This window comes from Onychomys torridus, chromosome 3 (genome assembly GCF_903995425.1).
Source record: "Onychomys torridus chromosome 3, mOncTor1.1, whole genome shotgun sequence".
Classification (NCBI taxonomy): Eukaryota; Metazoa; Chordata; class Mammalia; order Rodentia; family Cricetidae; genus Onychomys; species Onychomys torridus.
Window position 1 is genome coordinate 148,103,741 of NC_050445.1, and position 19,741 is coordinate 148,123,481.

Sequence of the window (19,741 nt, forward strand, 5' to 3'; positions counted from 1 at the left end):
AGTCAGAGTTTGATCTGGCCCACAAATCAAGTCTAAGATGAGAGTTCTACAGGTTGTGGGGTGTACATCTCAATCTTAGATGAAGGTCCCCTAAGCAAATATTAGATAATGAATGAAATTCAGAATGTTCACTCTATGTTATACTAGCACTCACTGACCATTATAATGTAACAACCTATTGGCAAGGATCCGTACACCCCTGTAACCATGGCTCTTACCCATGCCCCCATCTAAAAGATGACTCAAAATGTGAGCTTCTGGTACCATGTTTGTTTGAAGGAAAAGGGAGGGGAAAAGAGGTCCTCAGTCACACATACAGTTATTTTATTCTTTTCTTTTTGTCTTGTTTACAGTGTTCCCCCCAAAAGAAGAGCCCCTACTGGCAGGGAAGGTGATGGTGGGATTCACTGATCCGGAAGAACCCAGTGGCAAGGATGAATTTCTGAACAGAAGGCAAGGGAGCCATTAATGATATAGCTTGCCATTTTCTGGTCTTCAGTACACAAATTGGAAGAAAAGAGAGTGATGCTAAATGAGATGGAGAACTTTGGAACTCTGGCCCTGCTGAGGGGGAGAAAGTTTGAGGGAACAAGCTGGGTTAAAGCCTAGGTTTTAAGTCTCATGTGCAGAGAACACCTTAAGAGATGGGGTAATATAAAACACATCAGTGAGGAGACTGTGTGTGTTTGATAGAAAATGGATCCAGCTGTGAACAGGGAGGGGAGAGGGAGAACATAATCAATGTGGCTGGAAGGATTCTTCTGGAGGGGAAGTAGTGGAGGGAAGGACAGACAGATGCCTCATTCTGTCCAGTCCTTCTTAATGGCCAGGTTCCATTCCCAGGTGAGGTGGTCCTGCTTGTCATCATCAGTGAAGAAGGACTTGTTGTGGTAAGTGCCTCGGGCCAGCATGCCCTTGGGAGCCTCCTCTACTGGAGTGAGGAACTCATACTCTTCTGGTCGGGGGCCGTAGCTGCCAACCATGAATGTAGCTTTGTCCACTAGGAAGAAAGAAAGGTCCGTTAGCGTTAAGACTCTGGTATAGGAAAGGCATACTAAAGCGGGAGAGCCTGGAGTGCAGCTTACATGGCTGGACGCCCAAAGCAACGGTGCCCGAGCCTGGATGAATATCAGTTTTCCCTGGGGCATTTTTTTTCTTATTTTTTTTTTCTACTAAGCCAGGTGTGCATGGTTCCATTTCCGGCACCAAGGAATCTGGGGCAGGAACTTAAGAGCAGGTAACTGCACGCATAGGAGATCTTGTCTCAAAGACCAAATAATCCCCTGAGGCAGATATATTAGAGCATTTTAAAACCCAAAATTCCTTTAAGAAAATGTGATTTATGTTGCCATTACCCCAAAATGGGGACCGAGGTTCAGTAACCTGTGGACGCCAAAAATAAGTCTTTAAAAAAAGTATCAGAGTTGATTACGAGTATTAAGGTAGAGTATTAGTGTCTTAAATCAGTGGGGTTGAAGCCTCTTTACAGAGCTACAGCAGATTGCTCCACTAAAAATGGACAGTCAGTCGGGCCTCAGTCGGGCTGTCCGGGCTCTGCAGCACCTGGGTCCTTTTTCTTTCTCTATATAATGGACTTTAAAGACCCCTTGTCATTCTAAGAAAATCTTCGTTGGAGAAGGTTGCTGTAACATCCCGTGATCAGAATAGGTAGAATTCAGGACTTCAAATGTTAGATGAGAGGAGAAATCAGCAAGTTGGTCAGAAGTTTACAAGTGGGGAATTGGAACAAATGGGGAAAATAGCCAACCGACCTCGCTTTTGAGAGGACTGCTGGGGTGTGGGTTCAGAACCCCCGGGCTGAGAAGGCTAAATGGCAGCGAGTGGCTGAGAGGTAGGGTGCAGCTGCCTGCTAACTGTTGCGCAGTCTGGACGCAGCTGCGCACACGCTTGCCGGAGTGAGTCAGCGCAGCCTCTGGACTCAAAGGAAATAGGAAATTGAACTAGGTTCTCATGAGACCAGGAATTAGCAAGGCCAATCAGTGCTTCTCGAGTCTACAGTCATCTCTGGAATTTGATAGAGTGATTTTTCTGTCCTGAAGTCATATCAAAGAATAATTTCTCCTGGTCCCTTTCTTGATTTGGGGGACTGGGCTATGTTGTCTTGTGCCCAGGCCTGGTGTACAGAGTAAGACAGGTCAGGACGGAGCGTAGAAGTGTCTGGGTTATGTTCCTGCCCCAGATATGTCCAGAATGACAGCGGAAGGACCATGGGGTTCTACATTTCAATTACACTGCTTTTCCTCAGCCCTAGAAAGAAATGTTTTCCCTTTTCTTTGTTAAGAGAGCAAACACTGTCTCTCTGTCCGTCCTCCCCATGGTACCTGGATGCCCCCCAACACACTGCCTCTCTGTCCCTCCTCCCCATGGTACCCCTAATGCCCCCCAACACACTGCCTCTCTGTCTCTGCTCCCCATGGTACCCCCGAGGCTTGCTCCAACACACTGTCACTCTTCTGCTCCTCCTCCCCATGGTACCCCTGGAGCTCACCCCAACACAGTCTTTGGGCAGGTCTTTCTTGTCTTTCTGTCATGGTTTTACATTGTAGACTGTTTATGCTTTTGAGTATTAGGTGTATGTATGAGTGTGTGGTGTGTGTATGGGTGTGTATGGGTATGTGTGCGTGGGGCGCATAGGGCAGAAATTGACCTCAGGTGTTCTTTCTTGTTTTTTTGTTTGTTTGTTTGTTTTTTTGAGACAGGGTCTTCTCACTGGTCTGGAACTTACCAATGAATCTATGTTGGCCATGATGCCCAGAGATCTCCCAGTCTCTGCCTTTCCAGGAGGGGATTACAAATGCATGCCACCATACTGGCTTGCTTCTGGGGGTTCTGGGGCCTCAGACCTGGGTCTTCATGCAAGCACTTTACTGACTGGATTATTTCTTCCATTTCTTCACTTTTGATGACCTTAGCTTCAATTTATCTTAGTTACTCTCCTCATGTATGAGTGAGTAACAGACTTGGATTCCAGATTCTGAATGTGGAAGTCCAGTGGCTTGCCTTATGTGAACCTGGCATCCTGAATGGTGGTCTCAATGTCTAGGTCTGATGCATCTGTGTATGTTTTCCTAGAGTGGGCCTGCCATCTACCGATACTTTTCATCCAGCTCTTGTAAGCTTATAACCAAAGGTTGTTTAACACCTGAGACAGAAATACCAGTGAGAAGCTTGGGATACTCTCCTACCTTTCATTCCAGTCCGATATGTGTGCTGAACATACTTCAGGCCAGACACAATATCCTTGTTCACCTGTAGGTGAGAAGACCCCAAGGAATTCAGATTAAAGACTTTCAGTTATTTTAAAAAAAATCTTTCCTCTTCATGCCATCTAGCTAAACAGATTGAGTGCTTCTGTAATAGTTCAGTGTGTTACTCTTAGAAATTAGAGACATCCAGTCACAAGAGTTAATGTTGCCAATGCAGGCTTAATCACTGACTACTGGAATATTTCTCAATGTAATTGCTTTTGGGGAGGGTCTCAATATTCTTCACCATTTTCTCCTTCCTTAGTGGCCTGGGCAATAATTTCTAGCTCTGTCTCCCTAATATACTAGCAAAAACACTGCCCCTGTCTCAGAGAAGGTTATAAAAATACCAATGGAAAATTTTATGTAAGTCTGTGGACACCATATCCCCAGAAATGATCCACCTCGCCTATGAAAAACCAACAGCAGAGAGAAGAGTGGTAATGGAAAGTCAGGCCTGGGAGAGGGCTGTGGAAGTGAGATTGGGAGGTAAGGCTATGGTCACACCAAAACAGCCTTCCCATAAATATGGATGAAGCCCACTGGAACCCGGCAAGCCCCTTCAGCTTCTCCGCGCTGTACGTTATCTAAGATATTGCTGCTTTCACTAGAGTCTCAATGAAAATCCACTCGGATGGGATGGTGCTGTAGGCCGCCCAGTGTTTTGTTTTCCATGACTCACTGTACCTGGGCCTGAACTGGGCTGTCTGTGAATTTTTCGCTGTGGTCATGTCTACATAAACAAGTCAAAGAGGACACTGAGTCATGGGCTGAAGGGCTTGGGAAACTTTCAACAGCAGAAAAAGTAAAGCACCTATGATAATTTCCCCTGTTAATAATTTGTCTCTTGGTACATATGGTGGATACAACAGTTACAACCAAACTACCAGGGCTGTCCTTCACCCTCCTGAAGGTGAACTAGACAAACGGTGAACATGATCATCTCAGATTCCAAACTGTCTAGTTAGCACCTGTGATAAGCAACCCAGAGCAGCCAGAATCTATTGGCGAGATGGTGATAAAGTGAAGCCCACATTTCCTAATCACTCTCACATCTAGCTCATTGTAATGGGAGAAATGAATGTGTCTTTATACAAGTCTTCAGCCTGCCCCTTGGGCCCAGTGGCCTACATGTTCAGTTCAGGTAGATGAGACCACAGCCTGCCCCTTGGGCCCAGTGGCCTATGTGTTCAGTTCAGGTGGGACGAGACCACACATCAGGAAAGGCAGTAACAAGAACTTCAAAATAAGGCATCTGCTGGGTGAGCGGTGCTCCACAGAGGAACCACTTTATAGAAACATACAAAGGGCAGAAAAAAAAGATGAATATTTATATAATATCCTCTTCTGCTCACTCCCCCTTTCCACTGGCTCTCCCAACTCCCAAAGCACGGAGTTTTGGTGACAAGAATGAAACTGGAGGCTGTGGAAGTCAGGGGGACTTCATATCTCTAAGAGGCAGAGGACGGGGTTTAGACCCAAGGAATCACCCTAGGTCAGGGTTCTAGGGCGTTGTCAACTTCAGGATAAGAAAAAGAACACGAGAGAAACAGAATGCTGAAAGGTTGTAGGTAACTGGTATTATAAATGCAGTTTCTTTGAATGTTGCCAAGAAAGTCAGTAAAGATTTAAATTGCGTTTTAATTACTCATTACTCTGATCTGGGTTCCTTCTAACTGTAGCTCCAAGCTGGGACAAACTACAGGCTGATTCACCTTTGCTTGAGTTACAGATAGAGTGGACTTGACGCAAACCTCAGAAGTGGGTTGGACTCGAAAATGCCTCAATCCACAATGCTGAACGCTCTAGTCGGTGACCTCCCTTAACCTCCTTAGTCAGTCAAAATCTCCCCCGGTTGGGTTTCATTTGCAAACCTAAGTTTTCTAAACTGGCAGCACAGTAATGCAAATGGTTCAATCCTGGATGGACGGGAACTGTTCTAGGGTTTTAGGTAGGAGGCTTTACCAACAGCCCAGATGCTCTAGCACGGAGAAGTATGACAGGAAGCAATGCCATCCACAGTTCAAGCAATGGTTGTGTAGGTGTCAACAAACATTTACAGGATGGAAAGGAAGGATGGAAAGACTTTAGGCATTTTAGCATGTAGTAGAGAGTGGCTGTCTAGCCACCTTGAATCATATCCTGCACCCAGGGGAAAGGTGGGCCCAGTGTGCAAACAGAGAGAGCAGATGGAGTCTCCCCTGGTGGAGCCTGGAGAACATGACTGGGTGGGAATCAGTGGCAGCCAAAGCAAACAAACCCTGAAATGCAAAGCAGTGCATCCCTCACTTATTTGCTTTCAAAGTCAAGGTTATTTTTCTGGGAACTGTAGTTACTCACTGGGATGTGTGCCTATTCATGAGCTGTGAGCTTACTTCTTGTTTAGTTTTGCTACATTTTATCTGCTCACCTGCTTTACAAAAGTCACTGAAATTCCTAGCCACTCTGAAAAGACCATGGTTCCTGGATCTGAATGATAATCGAGCAGTTGGAGTATCCTGTTTTCTTTTCCTTTTCGTTGAACCATTTATTTCTAGGATGTGTCCATAAAGACCCACCATTTACAAAGCTGTGTGAAATGGTGGAAGGAAGAGGCACACAATTTTAGCTAGCCTCTGGTTGCTTAGGTTGCATGAGGAGGAAATGGCACAGGACACAGTAGTGTGTGCCTCATGGATGTAAGCATCAGGCGTTCTGAGAGAGTGTGGTGTGATGGAGGGAGAGGCTGAGATGGCCTGGCTGGAGAAACCTGGGAAGCAAGGGTGGATCTCCACAGGAAGAGCTCAGAGGTGGGCACAGGTTGTTTTAGACTCAACCTGGGAAGTGAGGACAGCAACAACCGCCACCAAAAACAACAGTGAGAACAAGAGAATACCAGCGTGATAATGCAAGAAATGCATTATGGGAAAGTTAAGAGCACATGTGGGAGATACTTACTTTGAAGTTAATTTTGACCCTATATTCAATACCTTCCTTTAACACAAATGTTTCCTTTTTGAGGGCTTCAAGGTCACCTGTAGAAGAGGATTTAGAAAGTTAATCTCCTCAGGAGCTCCTGCATAAAGAATGAAAACCAAGGTTCAGAGCCTTCTGCTGGGCCCATCTGGGATGCATGATTCATAAGGATCTTAATTCAGATAGCATTTGAGGTTAGTGGTCACACACACACACACACACACACACACACATACACATCTATACTACCTAGAATGTTATAGTTCAGTTATTTTAAAAGAACATGGTAAAGGGTTTTCCTACAAGTTTGATGTCAATGCCAAAAACACACAAGCTTTATAATTAATTGTAGTTGTAAAGATAAATCCCTTTTCCCCAATTAGTCCTGATGAAGGTAAATATTTTTTATTATTGCCAGTAACAGCAAAGTATCAATTAACTGGCCTCCTTAGAGGAAAGTTAGTTAATATTCTTTCTATTGAAAACTTCATGCACATCCATAGTCAGGTAAAGATAGCTTCTCAAAGAAATATGAGGAAACAGACACAAGAGCAGCAGCTATTGGTGTTCATAAGATTGATAAGCTTTCAATAGGCTTTCCCTCCATTGATTCATATCGTTGATATCATTATTATCACCAATTGCAAATTGGTAATATATGGCATATTCTAGCTTTAAAAACTGCTTTTCATTTTTCTAATAATTTAATTAGGTTCTCACTTCAAACTTATTGGACTTGCATTTGCAATGTCATATCACACTATTTTCTGTAAGGAAGATTATTTAAATTGTAACAGCATTAGGGCTCATAATCCTGAGAGCTGCCTTTAAATCCTGGGTCCTGCTTAGGAAGGTTATTATACTTTATTCTTTCCTCCATACTTTCCTGTATAGTTCGGTTGTGTGTGCATGTATGTATGTGTGCCTATGTATGTATGTGTGTGTGCATGCATATGTGTGTATTTATACGTATGTGTATGTCACTGTGTGTGTATGTGTGTGCATATGTATGTATGTATGTGTGTCTGTGTATGCACATGTGTGTGTTTCACACAGCTTTGAGTAAGTATTTTACTTCACAAACACTGTTACATGGCTTCATCTCAGCAGCTTCTCGAGGACAGAAAACCAAATTTGGACTTCGAAAGAGCAGGCTTTCGTGCTGGGTTCTCACTCTGCTCTGTCACACCTACTCTCGCAAACTGACAGTTGTGCCTGGCCGCAGGACACGGGGCTGAGTCTGGGTGAGAGAGACTGTTTTTGTCCTGGAGAGACGCTGCAGCAAGGGGCCGTGAGTGTGAGTGTGTGTGTGTGTGTGTGTGTGTGTGTGTGTGTGTGTGTGTGGTGTCTGCTCTGCTGAATTTGGTTGAACAGGAAGCCTGTCCTCTCAGGCCCTGATTTCCTCCCTCTGACAGAAAAGTCCATATAAGGTAAAATGCACATGTCCTGTGAGAGGGAAGTTCCTCAGACTCACAGCCCAGAACTGTGCTTTCCTGTGCTTCAGTGAAGTTTTGAATTCGGCAGCTGATTTCCCCTCCAGATCCACCTTGGATGCCCCATTTGGCTTCATGACCCTCTTCTCACCCCCACCCCCTGCAGATGCCTGTTTTCCCATCAAGTCCACCTTCCCAGTCAATGACCATCTCCTCTAGACTGCCTAGGAGAGTACTTGGCTGTTAGTCACAAAAGGTGAAAGAAACACCGTGGTTTGGGTTTTTTTGTTTTTTGTTTTTTGTTTTTTTGTTTGTTTGTTTTTTCTCTTTTTGGTAGGAGAAATTGTTTATGGCATGGAGCTTTGAGCTTTGAGTGTGTTGAGCAGGGGAGTATCTACCGGTGTTTGGGAGGTCTTGGGATGTTCCTCCCCTTCAGCTAAGGCCACAGCTGGGAGAGGATTGGAGCTTTTGCTGGTGTTCAGATATATAAATCCTGTAAGTCTAGAAGTGCATAGCATGTGTCAAAATTTCCATCTGCAGTCTTCCCTACAAGAACAGCTGCTTCTTCCTCCACGTGGAAACACAATCTGAATTAAAAATCATACAAGTAAACATCAAAAGTGAATGCATGGAGGCTGGGGAGATAGCTAAGCCAGGGAAGTACTTGCCATGCAAGCCTGAGGACCTGAGTTTGACCTCCTGAACCCATGTTCAAAAATTTTCAGAAACAAATAATCTCTCCAAATAAAGAGAGCTGGGCATTGTAGCTCTTGAGGGACAGAGACAGGTAGATCCCTTCCCTAGGGCTCTCTGACCAGACAGACTAGCCCAGATGAGAGATCGTATGGACTGGCACCTGAGGCAGACTTCTGGCCTCCACAAACATGTACACACATGCGTATACACACCAAAGGTGTCTACCTCTCAACTGCTCCATTCCATGGAGTCTGGAGCTGGAGTTTTCAGTAAGTGACAAGCAGTGGACACTCAGAGTGCAAGCGGTTTGTAGACAGACCCCAGCATATACGTTTCCAAGGGCCACCTAATGGTTTTCTCCAGGGGGGCTTGGGGACAAAGATCAAGTTTTCCCTGTGTTGTCTTAGACCCCTCTGAGCAGTAGAGATGTGTTCACTTACCAGTAAGGTCCATAGTGATTGGTCCTGGTGCACTGTCACAAACAAGGCTAAGCCGGGTAACAGTCACATTGGGGACTGTTGGGTCTGCAGGGTTAAAGAGAAAATGTTAGAACAGGGAAAGGGCACTTGTATGGTGTGTGTGTGTGTGTGTGTGTGTGTGTGTGTGTGTGTGTGTGTGTGTTTCAGGTTGTGGATGAGGGAAGAGAATATAAAGAGAAAATAACTTCTGTATGTGGAGTAGCATTAGAAATAAAATGGCAGATTCACTATGCTTGGTATTGATCTGTATAGAAATGGCAGAATTGTGATTTTCTAATTCAGGGATTTGCTGACTGTGTTGGATAGTTTTGTATCAAGTTGACAGGGACTAGAGTCATTTTGGAAGAGAGACCCTTGCTAGAGAAAGTGCCGCCACCAGACTGGCATATGGGCAAGCCAGTGGTGCATTTTCTTGATTGATTAATGTTGGGGGAGGGTCTAGCTTGTTATGGAAGGTGTTTCCCCTGGGCTGGTGGTCCTACGTGCTATAAGAAAGCAGGCTGAGGCTGCTGGTGGTGGTGACACACACCTTTAATCCCAGCACTTGGGAGGCAGAGGCAGGCAGATCTCTGTGAGTTTGAGGCCAGCCTGGTCTACAAAGTGAGTTCCAGGACATCCAGGGCTACAAAGGGAAACTCTGTCTTGAAAAAACAAACAAAAAAAAAAAAAAAAAAGAAAAGAAAAGTAAAGAAAAAGGAAAAGAGAGGAAAAAGAAAGCAGGCAGAGCAAACCATGGCAAGCAAGCCAGTAAGCTGCACTCCTCCATGGCTTCTGCATCGGCTCCTGCCTCCAGGTTCTCACCCTGAGTTCCTGGCCTGACTTTCTTCAATGATGGACTGTGATTGTGGACGCATGAGCCAAATGAATAAACCCTTTTCTCTCAAGTTGCTAACTAAGACATAGACTCATCTTAATTATAAGTCTCAAATATTGAGACATTGTCTATTTAGGCCTTGTCGCCATGTCTTGTTCTGGCTCAGTGTGTGTGTGTGTGTGTGTGTGTGTGACAGACAGGCAGACAGATAGACAGACACACACACACAGAGAAAGAGAGAGAGAGAGAGAGAGAGAGAGAGAGAGAGAGAGAGAGAGAAGAAACATACAAGAAAGAGGAAATAATTAGGGTCTGATGGAGACCAGAATACAATATAGTTGTGGTCTGAAATTCTAAGTGCTCCCTGGGGGTAATTTTTGTCTGCCTTGCCTCTGACTCTCACACAGTCTCCAAAGGAGTCTTAATTATACAGCCCACGACCTTAGTTAGGCAGCACGTATAAACTGTGCTTCGCCCTCCTAACCATGTAGCCCCCTGCCGCTGACTGTGGGGACAGCAATGCGTGCCTCACTGGAGGCCTTGCCCTGTCTCCTCCCGTGCACACATACCTGCTATCACAGGAACATCTCCCAGCAGCGTTTTCTTGTACTTGGTCAGACTCTCATCATCTTTATCCATCTCCTGCAGCTCCTTCAGGGACTTCTGAGGGGGTGGCTTGTAATTGAGCTTGCTGTCCAGGTCATCGTCCCCCTCTTCCAGCTGTGGCTGTGCGTCCTTCTCAGTCATCTTGATTCCTCTTGATTTCAGAGAAAGGACCATTAGCTAGTTGGCTTACTGTTGGTGCCTTGATGGAGATCTGTACTCATCAGGGATCTTCAAATTGTTGCTTAACACATTTCTTGAAATGTATACTCTTTTCAGTCTCTGACTTGTCTTAATTTTTCTTTTTAGAAACAAAACTATAGCAATAAGTAGCTCACTGTGAACAGTACATGATAGTGAAGAAACAAACAGTCCCAGTGACCAATAACTTTAGCTCTCTTTGCTACTTTGCTGTTGCCTGTATACAGTCTGAGTTACGGTGACTTATAGATACAGGTAGACCATCTGTGGTCAAATGGCTGGTTTCTTCTCATGAACTTATTCTTTCCTTGAATACTTGCCAGACCTCTAAGGTGACACTTGGAGAAACACAGACCTCTGACACTTGCCTGGGATATATGAATGGGTCCCATCACACACTGCTTACCATGGCTTAAGGACAGACACTGGGTCCTAGATTTTCCTTGAGTTTCTGCCCCCACCCCATAACACTTCTGTAGCTCTGCATTTTATGATTTTCATTGACTGATTCATTTCACTCTGTATCCTGTGTTCTTTCGACATGCCACCAAACAGCAAAGGACTAAAATCCTCTAGGCAAAATCATAAGTGCAAATTTGTTATTAGGGGTCTTCTGTCAACCTTCCCTTTTCTTCGAGACCTTGCAGTGTTTTCCTAGATTTCTAGTGACCCTATGCTCTCTATACACTGCAGGTTAGCTATGAGTGTGGCCTAATAGAAAATAATAAACTTACTTAAAATATTATGAAATTCATTTTACAAAGATTTTCAACTTGATGGCATGATTTTTGAGCACGAAGTTTATATGTGACAACATTGTATAATAGTGTTATCTACAAGGTCTCCTCTGGGTGGACCATGGGACATTCCTTCTCTAATCATTATCTACACTAACTTGACTTGTGTAGACAAAATTGTGGAGGAAATCTAGTAAAGTTATCCTCATGTGAGTGTTGATGAGCATCTGTGGATACTAGATTTTCAGAGCCCAAAATTTAAGAGGTAAAACAGTCCAGTTCTCACTGAATCATTGGGAAAATTGAGAACTGATGGTTAAGAGGTTCCTGGTCACACAGTGGTGAACTTGATAGTGTGAGGCTGGAAGCAATGAGAGGTGCTGCCTGGGAGATGCCTGGCTAAGGATGTCAAAGTTCCCATATCGTCTTGTCCACAGGCTAAGCCTTCATTTCTCATAGTCACAAACCTAGAAGACATTAGCTACCACATCTCATCCATAGTGACATTGTGGACCTCTGGGAATTCTCTGGGAATGAGAAAATTTATGGCCCAATTCGATTGTAGTTCTGTGTTTCAATGTTACTAATACAATAAGAAGAAAATTAATTTGGAAATGGAGACAAACAAAAGAAAATTTAATGAAACAAAAGAAAGAGAAATGGGGCGGGGTGAGTATGGAGAAGGGATGAAGGAAAGGCTGAAATGGAGGAAGGGAGAGAAAGAAGCAAGGATTCTCTTCATTTATCTTGCAGCAAAACATCAGGCCAAACACCACAGCCCTGAATAGCTCTGAAAGCCACATTGCAATGCCCAGGTCCATTTCCCACACAGAAAGGAAGCATGTGTGCCCATTCCTTTGATAACCCTTGTATCACTTGAACCACATCACTCAAAGCCAAGACTCCAGAGAGCGGCAGGGAAAACATAATGACTAATCCAGCTCATATTCCAAACAATATTCAGAGAAAAAATAGAATGAACTGGTAGGACAAATAAAGAAGGATGCAGTGGGTGGATCTTGTAATTTGGGGGGCAATTTAAGGACAAGCTTTAAGGAAAGATGAAGAGCAAGCCAGATAAGATAAATTAGAAGAGACAGATTCTCATTTCGTGGTCATAACAGCTTAACAGATGAGTATGGTGGAGAGTCTACAACCAACTGGATACAGCAGCAGGCTATTTACAAGGACCAGGGTGGCCCAGTTCACAGGAAAGAACCTTTGGGATATATCACTCTGTTCTAACAGTTCCTCATCGAAAGCCTGACTGTTAGATGGTGACATCGCACCCATTCATCAGTTCAAGATGATCTCATTAGCTTGCAAGAGCTGTACTTCTTCAGCTTTAGACTCCAGTTCTTGAAAGGAGTAAGAGAAAGGGGGAAGGAAAAGGAGAGGGAAAGAGGGGGGAGGGGAAAAGAGATGTGAGGGGGTAGGAGAGAGGGAGGGGAGGGAGAGGGAGAGAGGGAGAGAGGGAGAGAGAGAGGGAGAGAGGAGAGAGGGAGAGAGGGAGAGAGGGAGAGAGGGAGAGAGGGAGAGAGGGAGAGAGGGAGAGAGGGAGAGAGGGAGAGAGGGAGAGAGGGAGAGGCTGCCATAAGACTTGTAAACTTCTAACTATATGACCATTGTCAAATCAGTTCCTCTATCATCTGGGTTTTCATCTTATTTTAAATCTCATGTAATTTAGATTTTCATAATTCATTGCAAACATAAACATTTCATAAAACCATGGAATCTTTTAAAAGACGTTGAAGAGGGAGGACAATGTGTGTGAGGTGTCTGGAATTGGTACAATAAAAGCAGGAATTTCAGAGCTATATTACAATAATTTGACATAATTATAGCATAAGAAAAAGATACGAGACCAGATGATCCAAAGCTGCTCACTGTGAAAGGCGATTATTTGGTAATAAACACAGAATAACTGAAAAGGCAACTCTCAGCCAAAGCCTTTTAAGTAAAAAGGAGACTACGGCTTATCTGTTAGCTCCTATGGTTTACAAAGCCCTTCACTTCAGAACATACTGGCATGCTGGTCAGAGCCAGGGAAGGAACAGAAGATGATAACTTCAGTCATACTCAGAAGGCCTAGCTGGTGGTCCTTCATCTTTTGGGAGATGATAGGACTCTTAAAAAAAAAAAACAACTGATAAGCAGGGGCTGAGATGATTCAGTCGTTATGAGCACTGGCTGCTCTTGCCGAGGACCTGGTTTTGATTCCCAGCACCCAGGCAACTCATAACCATCTAGAACTCTACTTCTGGAAGATCCATCACCCTCTTCTTGCTTCTGGGGTCCACACACAGACATGCATGCAAAACATCCATACACATAAAAATAAAAAAAAAAAAACAAAAAAACCTCTTTTAAAATGTGACAAACATCATGGTCTTTAGTCCAAAGAGGAAAAGAATCAAGATATAAGTCTTTATTCTTTTAGTCAATAGATTCATGAACTCTGAAGCCCTTCATAATCTTTATCATGGCATAAGAGCTCTAGGTTGGAAATATGAACTTGAACCTATAACTTCCTGTTGAATGCAGTGTGGTTAATTGCTACAGAGGAAGCTCTTCCCCCTGAGGCTCTGCTGGATCATTGAGATTGAACCTCAAAGTCAAGACTGTATTTATTCACCCAGATGTTGGATATACAGAAGCAGAGGTCATCAGGTGATAACCATGCCTCATGAGCATGGGCATGCGGCTTGTGGTTAGATCTGTGCGATTTGGGGGTGTTTATCTCCATACTGAACAGTCCCTGTCACACATGGAGGTTGTTGGTTCTGGCCCCTCACAGTGAACTCTTAGGCACATGTTTCAGCCTTGAGGACTCTACTTTACTTATCTTGAGAGATGGGGGACTAGGGCATATGGTCTCTAGATGGTCTAATGTCCCCAGCCTATCTCTGTAAGAATCTCCCTGCCTGAAATTGTGTGGTACCTAGCTACTGTTCAGTTACCTTACCTCATTTGTGTATAGGAGAGAATAATATCAGCATTTAATTATTTAAATTTCCTATGACTTTCTGAAAGGTGCCACATTTTACATGTTATGTAACTTACCTTTTTTCTCTTAGATGTAAATCATTTTTCTTTATCTAAACCCTTTCCATAACAAAGACTATCATAAAAATAGCTGCAAATAGTTACTGAACTGCTGTGAGCAAAAACTTAGCAATTACATGCTTGGTGCAGCTCATGAATTATTGAAAGGAATCACCATGCACTGTGAGGGAGCTACATATTACAGAAACAGAAAAAGACAGGAGAAAATAGTAAATACAACTGAACCTCAGGCCAATACACACATGTATGGATATTAATATAGCTTCATATGAGTTGTTGGCCATAAAAATAAATTAGATTCTTCATTTGTGGGAAGTAAATCCTGTCCCTGGCTAATTTGTTTGATAAAGCATGGGCTTTGACAAAGTCAGGCCAGCTCGAAGCCTGGCTCTGCAACCAATTTCTTATAGATCTAAGCAAGCTTTTAACTTCCATCAGTGATGTAGGAAAACTGATTCTCCCTCCTGGCATTGAAAGGTTGAAGAAAATGTGAGTTGTGAACTATACTGGCCAGTAGATGCTCAATAAATATTCATTCCTTTCCTTGTCTCCTTTCCTGGCCCTGACACTGTGTTTTGTGGTGTGTAGCTGCCTACGTGCCAAATGCTTGTCCAGGGTATAAACTGAGTCCAGCCTTTCCTCCTCAATTTGTAGTCTTTTTTTCTGAGGAGTAAGCAAGAGACCTGAAGATCAGGGACTTCTGAGGACTGTTTATAAGTGGAGTTGAATGTAAAAATAGGACGATAACTACTGTATTGTTTTTGAAATACCTCACATTAACAATTTAATTTTAGATTTTTTTTTATTATTGAATCTTCGCCTGCCTGAAGCCAGCGCTTAACTCTGAATGGTAAGGTGAGTAAGTAGATGCAGAGCAATTGATGGAGAAACTCCCTCTGGCTCTGGAGGAAAACGCTGGGGAGATTTAACGAGGGTGAAAGGCTGGACCGCTAGGGTGTCACCCTGCACTGAGTCACTACAAGGAAGAGGTAGCAAGTAGAGAAAGGGAGAGGTGTAGGGGTGGGGTGGAGTGGGGTGGTGCTGAAGCAGGGGGTTTCCCACAGTAGGGCACAGAGCAGAGAGCTGGCTTCTTTCTGCATGCTGCCGGTCTCACAGCTAATTGAGACTGTGGGCTTTGATGCTGCTGCCTGGTCTCAGGAGGCCCCGGCTTATCTCCCAGGTCATCCTCAAGGCCTCCTGGTTGCTTCTGGAGTAACCTCCAGTCTTGCAGCATTTCTAGCAAGATGGAAGATTTGGCCCTTCCTGGGCACCGGAAGGCCACTGTCTACCAAGTCAGCTGCATGGTCAGTCCAAACTCTGAAACTAGATGAGAAGATCCGAGCTAGTGACTGAGAGGGACCCATCTTGTATGATGCAATGAAGGTTGTGATCTGTCCAGAAGGAGACGTAGTTCTAGAAACAGAATTCTTTATCTCTCTATTTTCAAAAATCTCCCTTCCCCATTTTTAAAGACAGGATTTCACTATGTAGCCCTGGCAGACCTAGAACTCACAGAGAAACCTCTACCTCCCAAATGCTAGGATTAAAGGTGTGCGCCGCTACTTCCCAGAAACAGAATTTCACCTTTCCCTTCCTGAGAGAAACAGCCTGTTGTCCCCGCCTCTGCATTCCTGTCATGCTCTTCCAGCCCTGGTTTTGGTGCAGAAGGAGATAAGGCGAAGAATTACAGTGCTTCTCCAACTGCCCACCATGTGACACTCTCCTTTCACAAATAATACTTTAAAGGAACCCTCAAAGACAGCTGTGCTCTGGAAGCCATGACTAATCCAAAAACTAGACTCAAGTAACTCCACATAGGCACCAAGGTTTTAAATGAATGAGGCGTTAGAATTCAAGGACAGCTTCACGACCAGTTGAACTTAAGTTATTAGACCTGGTGGAGCTTTAGCCAGCGTTGGCTGAGGAGATCAGAGTGTGATCAATAAAGAAAAAATTAGTAAGAGCTTATTGTACGGATGAAAGTCCCATGATGTTCCAGGAGCAAGCTAGACCTGGGACCCCCTACTGCAGAGTCTATAGGGGACTCCAACCCACCATCCACCAAAACAGTCCCTGACAGAACAGCGATTCCGCCCTACAAACAAAGGCACTCTGCATGGCGGGGTGGGGGTGGGGGGTAGAGAAAACGTCTTCCATGGGCATTTTCTAAGGCTATCTACCAGCTACGTGACTTCAGTCAAACTACCGAACACTTCCGGTTTTTAACAACTTTCTCCATCGCGCAGTATGAAAATCTTGAGTCTCTCAATACCAAGCAGCTTGGCACAGAGAAGACGCTGAGCCAAGGCCGGCTGTCTTCTCTCTGCTTGCTTTTCACCTCACAGGGCTTCTCCCTTCCTGCTAGCTGAAGTTCATCACATATTGTATTCCCATAAATTCCCCTCAGAATAACTCCGTTTTTTTGAACTTCCAGTGAAAACCAAACCAAGAGACTGCTCAAAGCACGTCTCCCTAGGGACAGACCCGTGCCCCTGCAAATGGTGAGGGACCAGATTCCAAGGGCTGGAAGATGCCCATGAGGTTTAGGCTCGTTAGCCATGGTTGTTCCTCACCGGCTGAGTCTGGGCAGGGTGGATGGAGCGTGGATCACTGTTCTGTCAGAAACCCACAGGTCTCACACAGGAATAAGCTGGTTTTGCCACCAAACGTGTGCTATATATGAAACTGGCAGGGATCCACTCTTTCCACAGAAAGAAATGACAAGATGATTGACACTTGCTGGTGACAGATTTCCAGCCAGCAGGCCACCACTGATCTCTTCTGGAGTTCTCATGAGAGTATTCAATGTGCCCACCCTGACTTCAGAAGGCTCTTGGTGTCTCTGTGACCTGCCTGTGGGTGAAGTCTACCTCGCTCAGTTGTAGGGAAAAACTGCTCAGGGTTTCTCAGACCTCTGTCACAACTTAGCCCAGATGGGGACTTTAGGACAGGCTGCCTGCAAGGTGATGAGAGACGAAAGCATGTCAAGTCATCCCTAAAGCACTTCTAATGAGGCCAAAGTTCCGCCAGGACAGCCTGGAGGCCCACCGACCCTGCGCACAGTAGACCCACCTCCCTTCTCCTAGCCTGTCTCTCTAATGACCTTCCCGCATCTTCCGGGTATGCTTTAGCTCTCCCTGATGTGAAGGGCTGTTTTGTTTGGGCAGTAACAGCGAATATCTTTCTGCCCATCCCACTGCAGGAATTTAATCCTCCGCTTTTGCTAATGGCTTAGTATTTGACAGCTCCGAAACACATTTTTCCCCCTCTTTGCAAATAAGTCTCTTTAAAGTGTGCTTAAAAACAGGAAACCGTACAGCCCCACCCCAGCACAACCCACCATCCACCAACACAGTCCATCTCAGCGCAGAGGTACAGTTTTTCTGTTCCTGAGCTTGGCCCAATTCCAGCTCCTGCCACGCCAGGAAACAACCCAATGCCCCCATTCCGGGCATTCCCAGAGCCCTTCTCTAGAGCATTCCGGTAGCAGGGTCCCGGTCCTACCTCTACCTCTCCCAGCTCTGACTTCCCCTTTTCTGCTCCAGCAATCTCTTTAGCACTTTCTTATCGTGAAGTTTGGTTTAAAGAAACACCCTTCTGAAAAACAGCAACAGCTCATTAGCAGGGGCAGGAGCTTGGTTCTGAGATTTCCTCCATGGCTCCGCGCCCACCTCAGGCATTCAACTTACATTCAGGCTTCACGTCTCTGTCTGGTACCGCTGCCTCTCAACTCTGACTTCTGAGTACTGGCAGTTAGAACAGGAAGGAAGTTAGTGAGAGAGAGAGAGAGAGGGAGAGAAATGTTTTAAACCTACTTGAAGAGGAAACCCTGGGCTGTCTCAAATCCTGTTCCTTTGCGCTGCCTATCTTCCGATCAGCCAACTCTGAGCAGCATTCTTGACAATTAATGACACATGTGCAGCAAACCAAGCCATGTGACATGAGCTGCATGAGTGTGCATGCTGGGGGATGGTCCTCACGGCCATGCGTGCAGTGAATTATTGTGTGTGCGTGTTTAAAAGCCATAATCTCAGGGAGAGACTTGGAGTCCCCAAACAGTAGTAATAAATTTGTATAGGCTTTAGTGTGTACTACTAACTTCTGCTTCTGTGAGGCCCCTGCCAGCTCGCTTGTGCTCTCTCTCTCTCTCTCTCTCTCTCTCTCTCAGAGAATTTGCTGGCAGGAAATGCTGAGTAGAAACTCTGAATGTTAAATGTATATACTTAGTGCTAAATTTAAATAATTTATTTTCAGACATTTTTGGAGCCTTATTTATTGGTTCCAGCTTTAAGATGTTGCTGTGTATTGAACCACAAACCTTCAAATGAAATAAAAAAAAAAGTAAAACAAAACAACAACAAAAACCCCACCGCCATTGGTTATATCTAGGAATGCAGATTGCAAAAGAAAATTCAACTTCATTAATTCATCATCTAACACAGAAATACGTGATAATCACATATATGCTAAAATTGACTTTGTAGCTATTTGAGGGAATGGTTTGTGAAGTCATTTAAATGAGAACAAGCTGCCAATGCCATATGCAAAGCTTCTGAAGAAACAGTTGCAGTGTTCTATGTCTCACTACTCTACATGCTCCACTGACCACAGTCAAAAAATGCATGCTCATTTAGACTAATATTTCAATAACCAGTATTTGTATCAATACACTTAGTGCTTGCTACTGCAACAATGTCACTTGGCAAAAATGGTAATAATTCTGTCTTCATCCAAATATGCTGCATGGTCTTCAGTTTAGTTTGAAAGTCACTGCCGGGGACTACATTTGGTCCTCAGGGTGGAGTCTGCTGGATAGTTTTATATAAACTTCACCCAAGCTATACTCAACTGAGAGGAAAGAAACTCAACTAGGAAAAAATAAAAAAAAGCCTCCATAAGATCGGGCTGCAGCTAAGCCATGAAGGGCATTTTCTTAACTAGCGATTACTGAGGGAAGGCTGAGTCCATTGTGGGTGGTACCACCCCTGGGCTGGTGGTTCTTGATTCTATAAAAATGTGGGCTGAGCAAAGCCAATAAGCAGCATCTTTCCATGGTCTCTCCATCAGCTCTTACCTCCAGGGTTTTGCTCTGTTTGAGCTCCGGCCTGGCTTCCCTCAATGCACTATGACATGTAAGCCAAGTTCCTTTGGTCATGGTGTTTCCTCACAGCAATAGTGACCCTAACGAAGACAGGGTGAATGCCTGAAACTCAGCACTCAGAAGGCTGCATCAAGAGGATTTCAGATTTGAGGTCAGCCTGGGCTACATGGCTACATAGTAAGGTTATCTCACCAGTAATAAAAAAAACCCAAACAAATACATAAGCAAACAAACAGGAAAACAGTACATAATTAAATTCGGCAAAGTTAAGAACGCCTCCAAACAGAGCCATTTTGTAAATTTCAAGAGAATATGTAGGCAGAAGACAATCCTTTAAATACAATGGATTGTTGTACTATAAATAAAAATACTCTCTAATTGAAGCTAAGA

General features: G+C 44.3%; 1 protein-coding gene across 3 annotated transcripts; it reads right to left on the reverse strand.

The window, feature by feature from the left end:
* Positions 1–302: 302 nt before the first annotated feature.
* On the reverse strand, positions 303–18,138 carry Arhgdib (Rho GDP dissociation inhibitor beta). 3 transcript variants are annotated; one of them, XM_036181584.1, is made up of 7 exons: positions 17,940–18,032; positions 17,755–17,847; positions 10,213–10,400; positions 8,791–8,874; positions 6,204–6,280; positions 3,207–3,270; positions 303–1,000 (listed from the first exon to the last, which is right to left on the reverse strand). In XM_036181584.1, the coding sequence occupies exons 3-7, from the start codon at positions 10,388–10,390 to the stop codon at positions 801–803; spliced, it is 603 nt and encodes a 200-aa protein (XP_036037477.1). In that variant the 5' UTR covers positions 10,391–10,400; positions 17,755–17,847; positions 17,940–18,032; the 3' UTR covers positions 303–800. The 3 variants fall into 3 exon arrangements, with proteins under 3 accessions (XP_036037477.1, XP_036037478.1, XP_036037476.1); XM_036181585.1 differs by lacking the exons at positions 17,755–17,847; positions 17,940–18,032 and adding an exon at positions 18,066–18,138; XM_036181583.1 differs by lacking the exon at positions 17,755–17,847.
* Between the last annotated feature and the right edge of the window lie 1,603 nt (positions 18,139–19,741).

Excerpts from the sequence above, each read along its gene's own strand:
- Arhgdib (XM_036181585.1), bottom strand. The coding sequence starts at position 10,390 with ATGACTGAGAAGGACGCACAGCCACAGCTGGAAGAGGGGGACGATGAC. Across the intron at positions 6,281-8,790 it reads AATCACTATGGACCTTACTG|GTGACCTTGAAGCCCTCAAA; the intron begins GTAAGTGAACAC and ends CCTCTTCTACAG. Across the intron at positions 1,001-3,206 it reads ATATCGGACTGGAATGAAAG|TGGACAAAGCTACATTCATG; the intron begins GTAGGAGAGTAT and ends CTTTCTTCCTAG.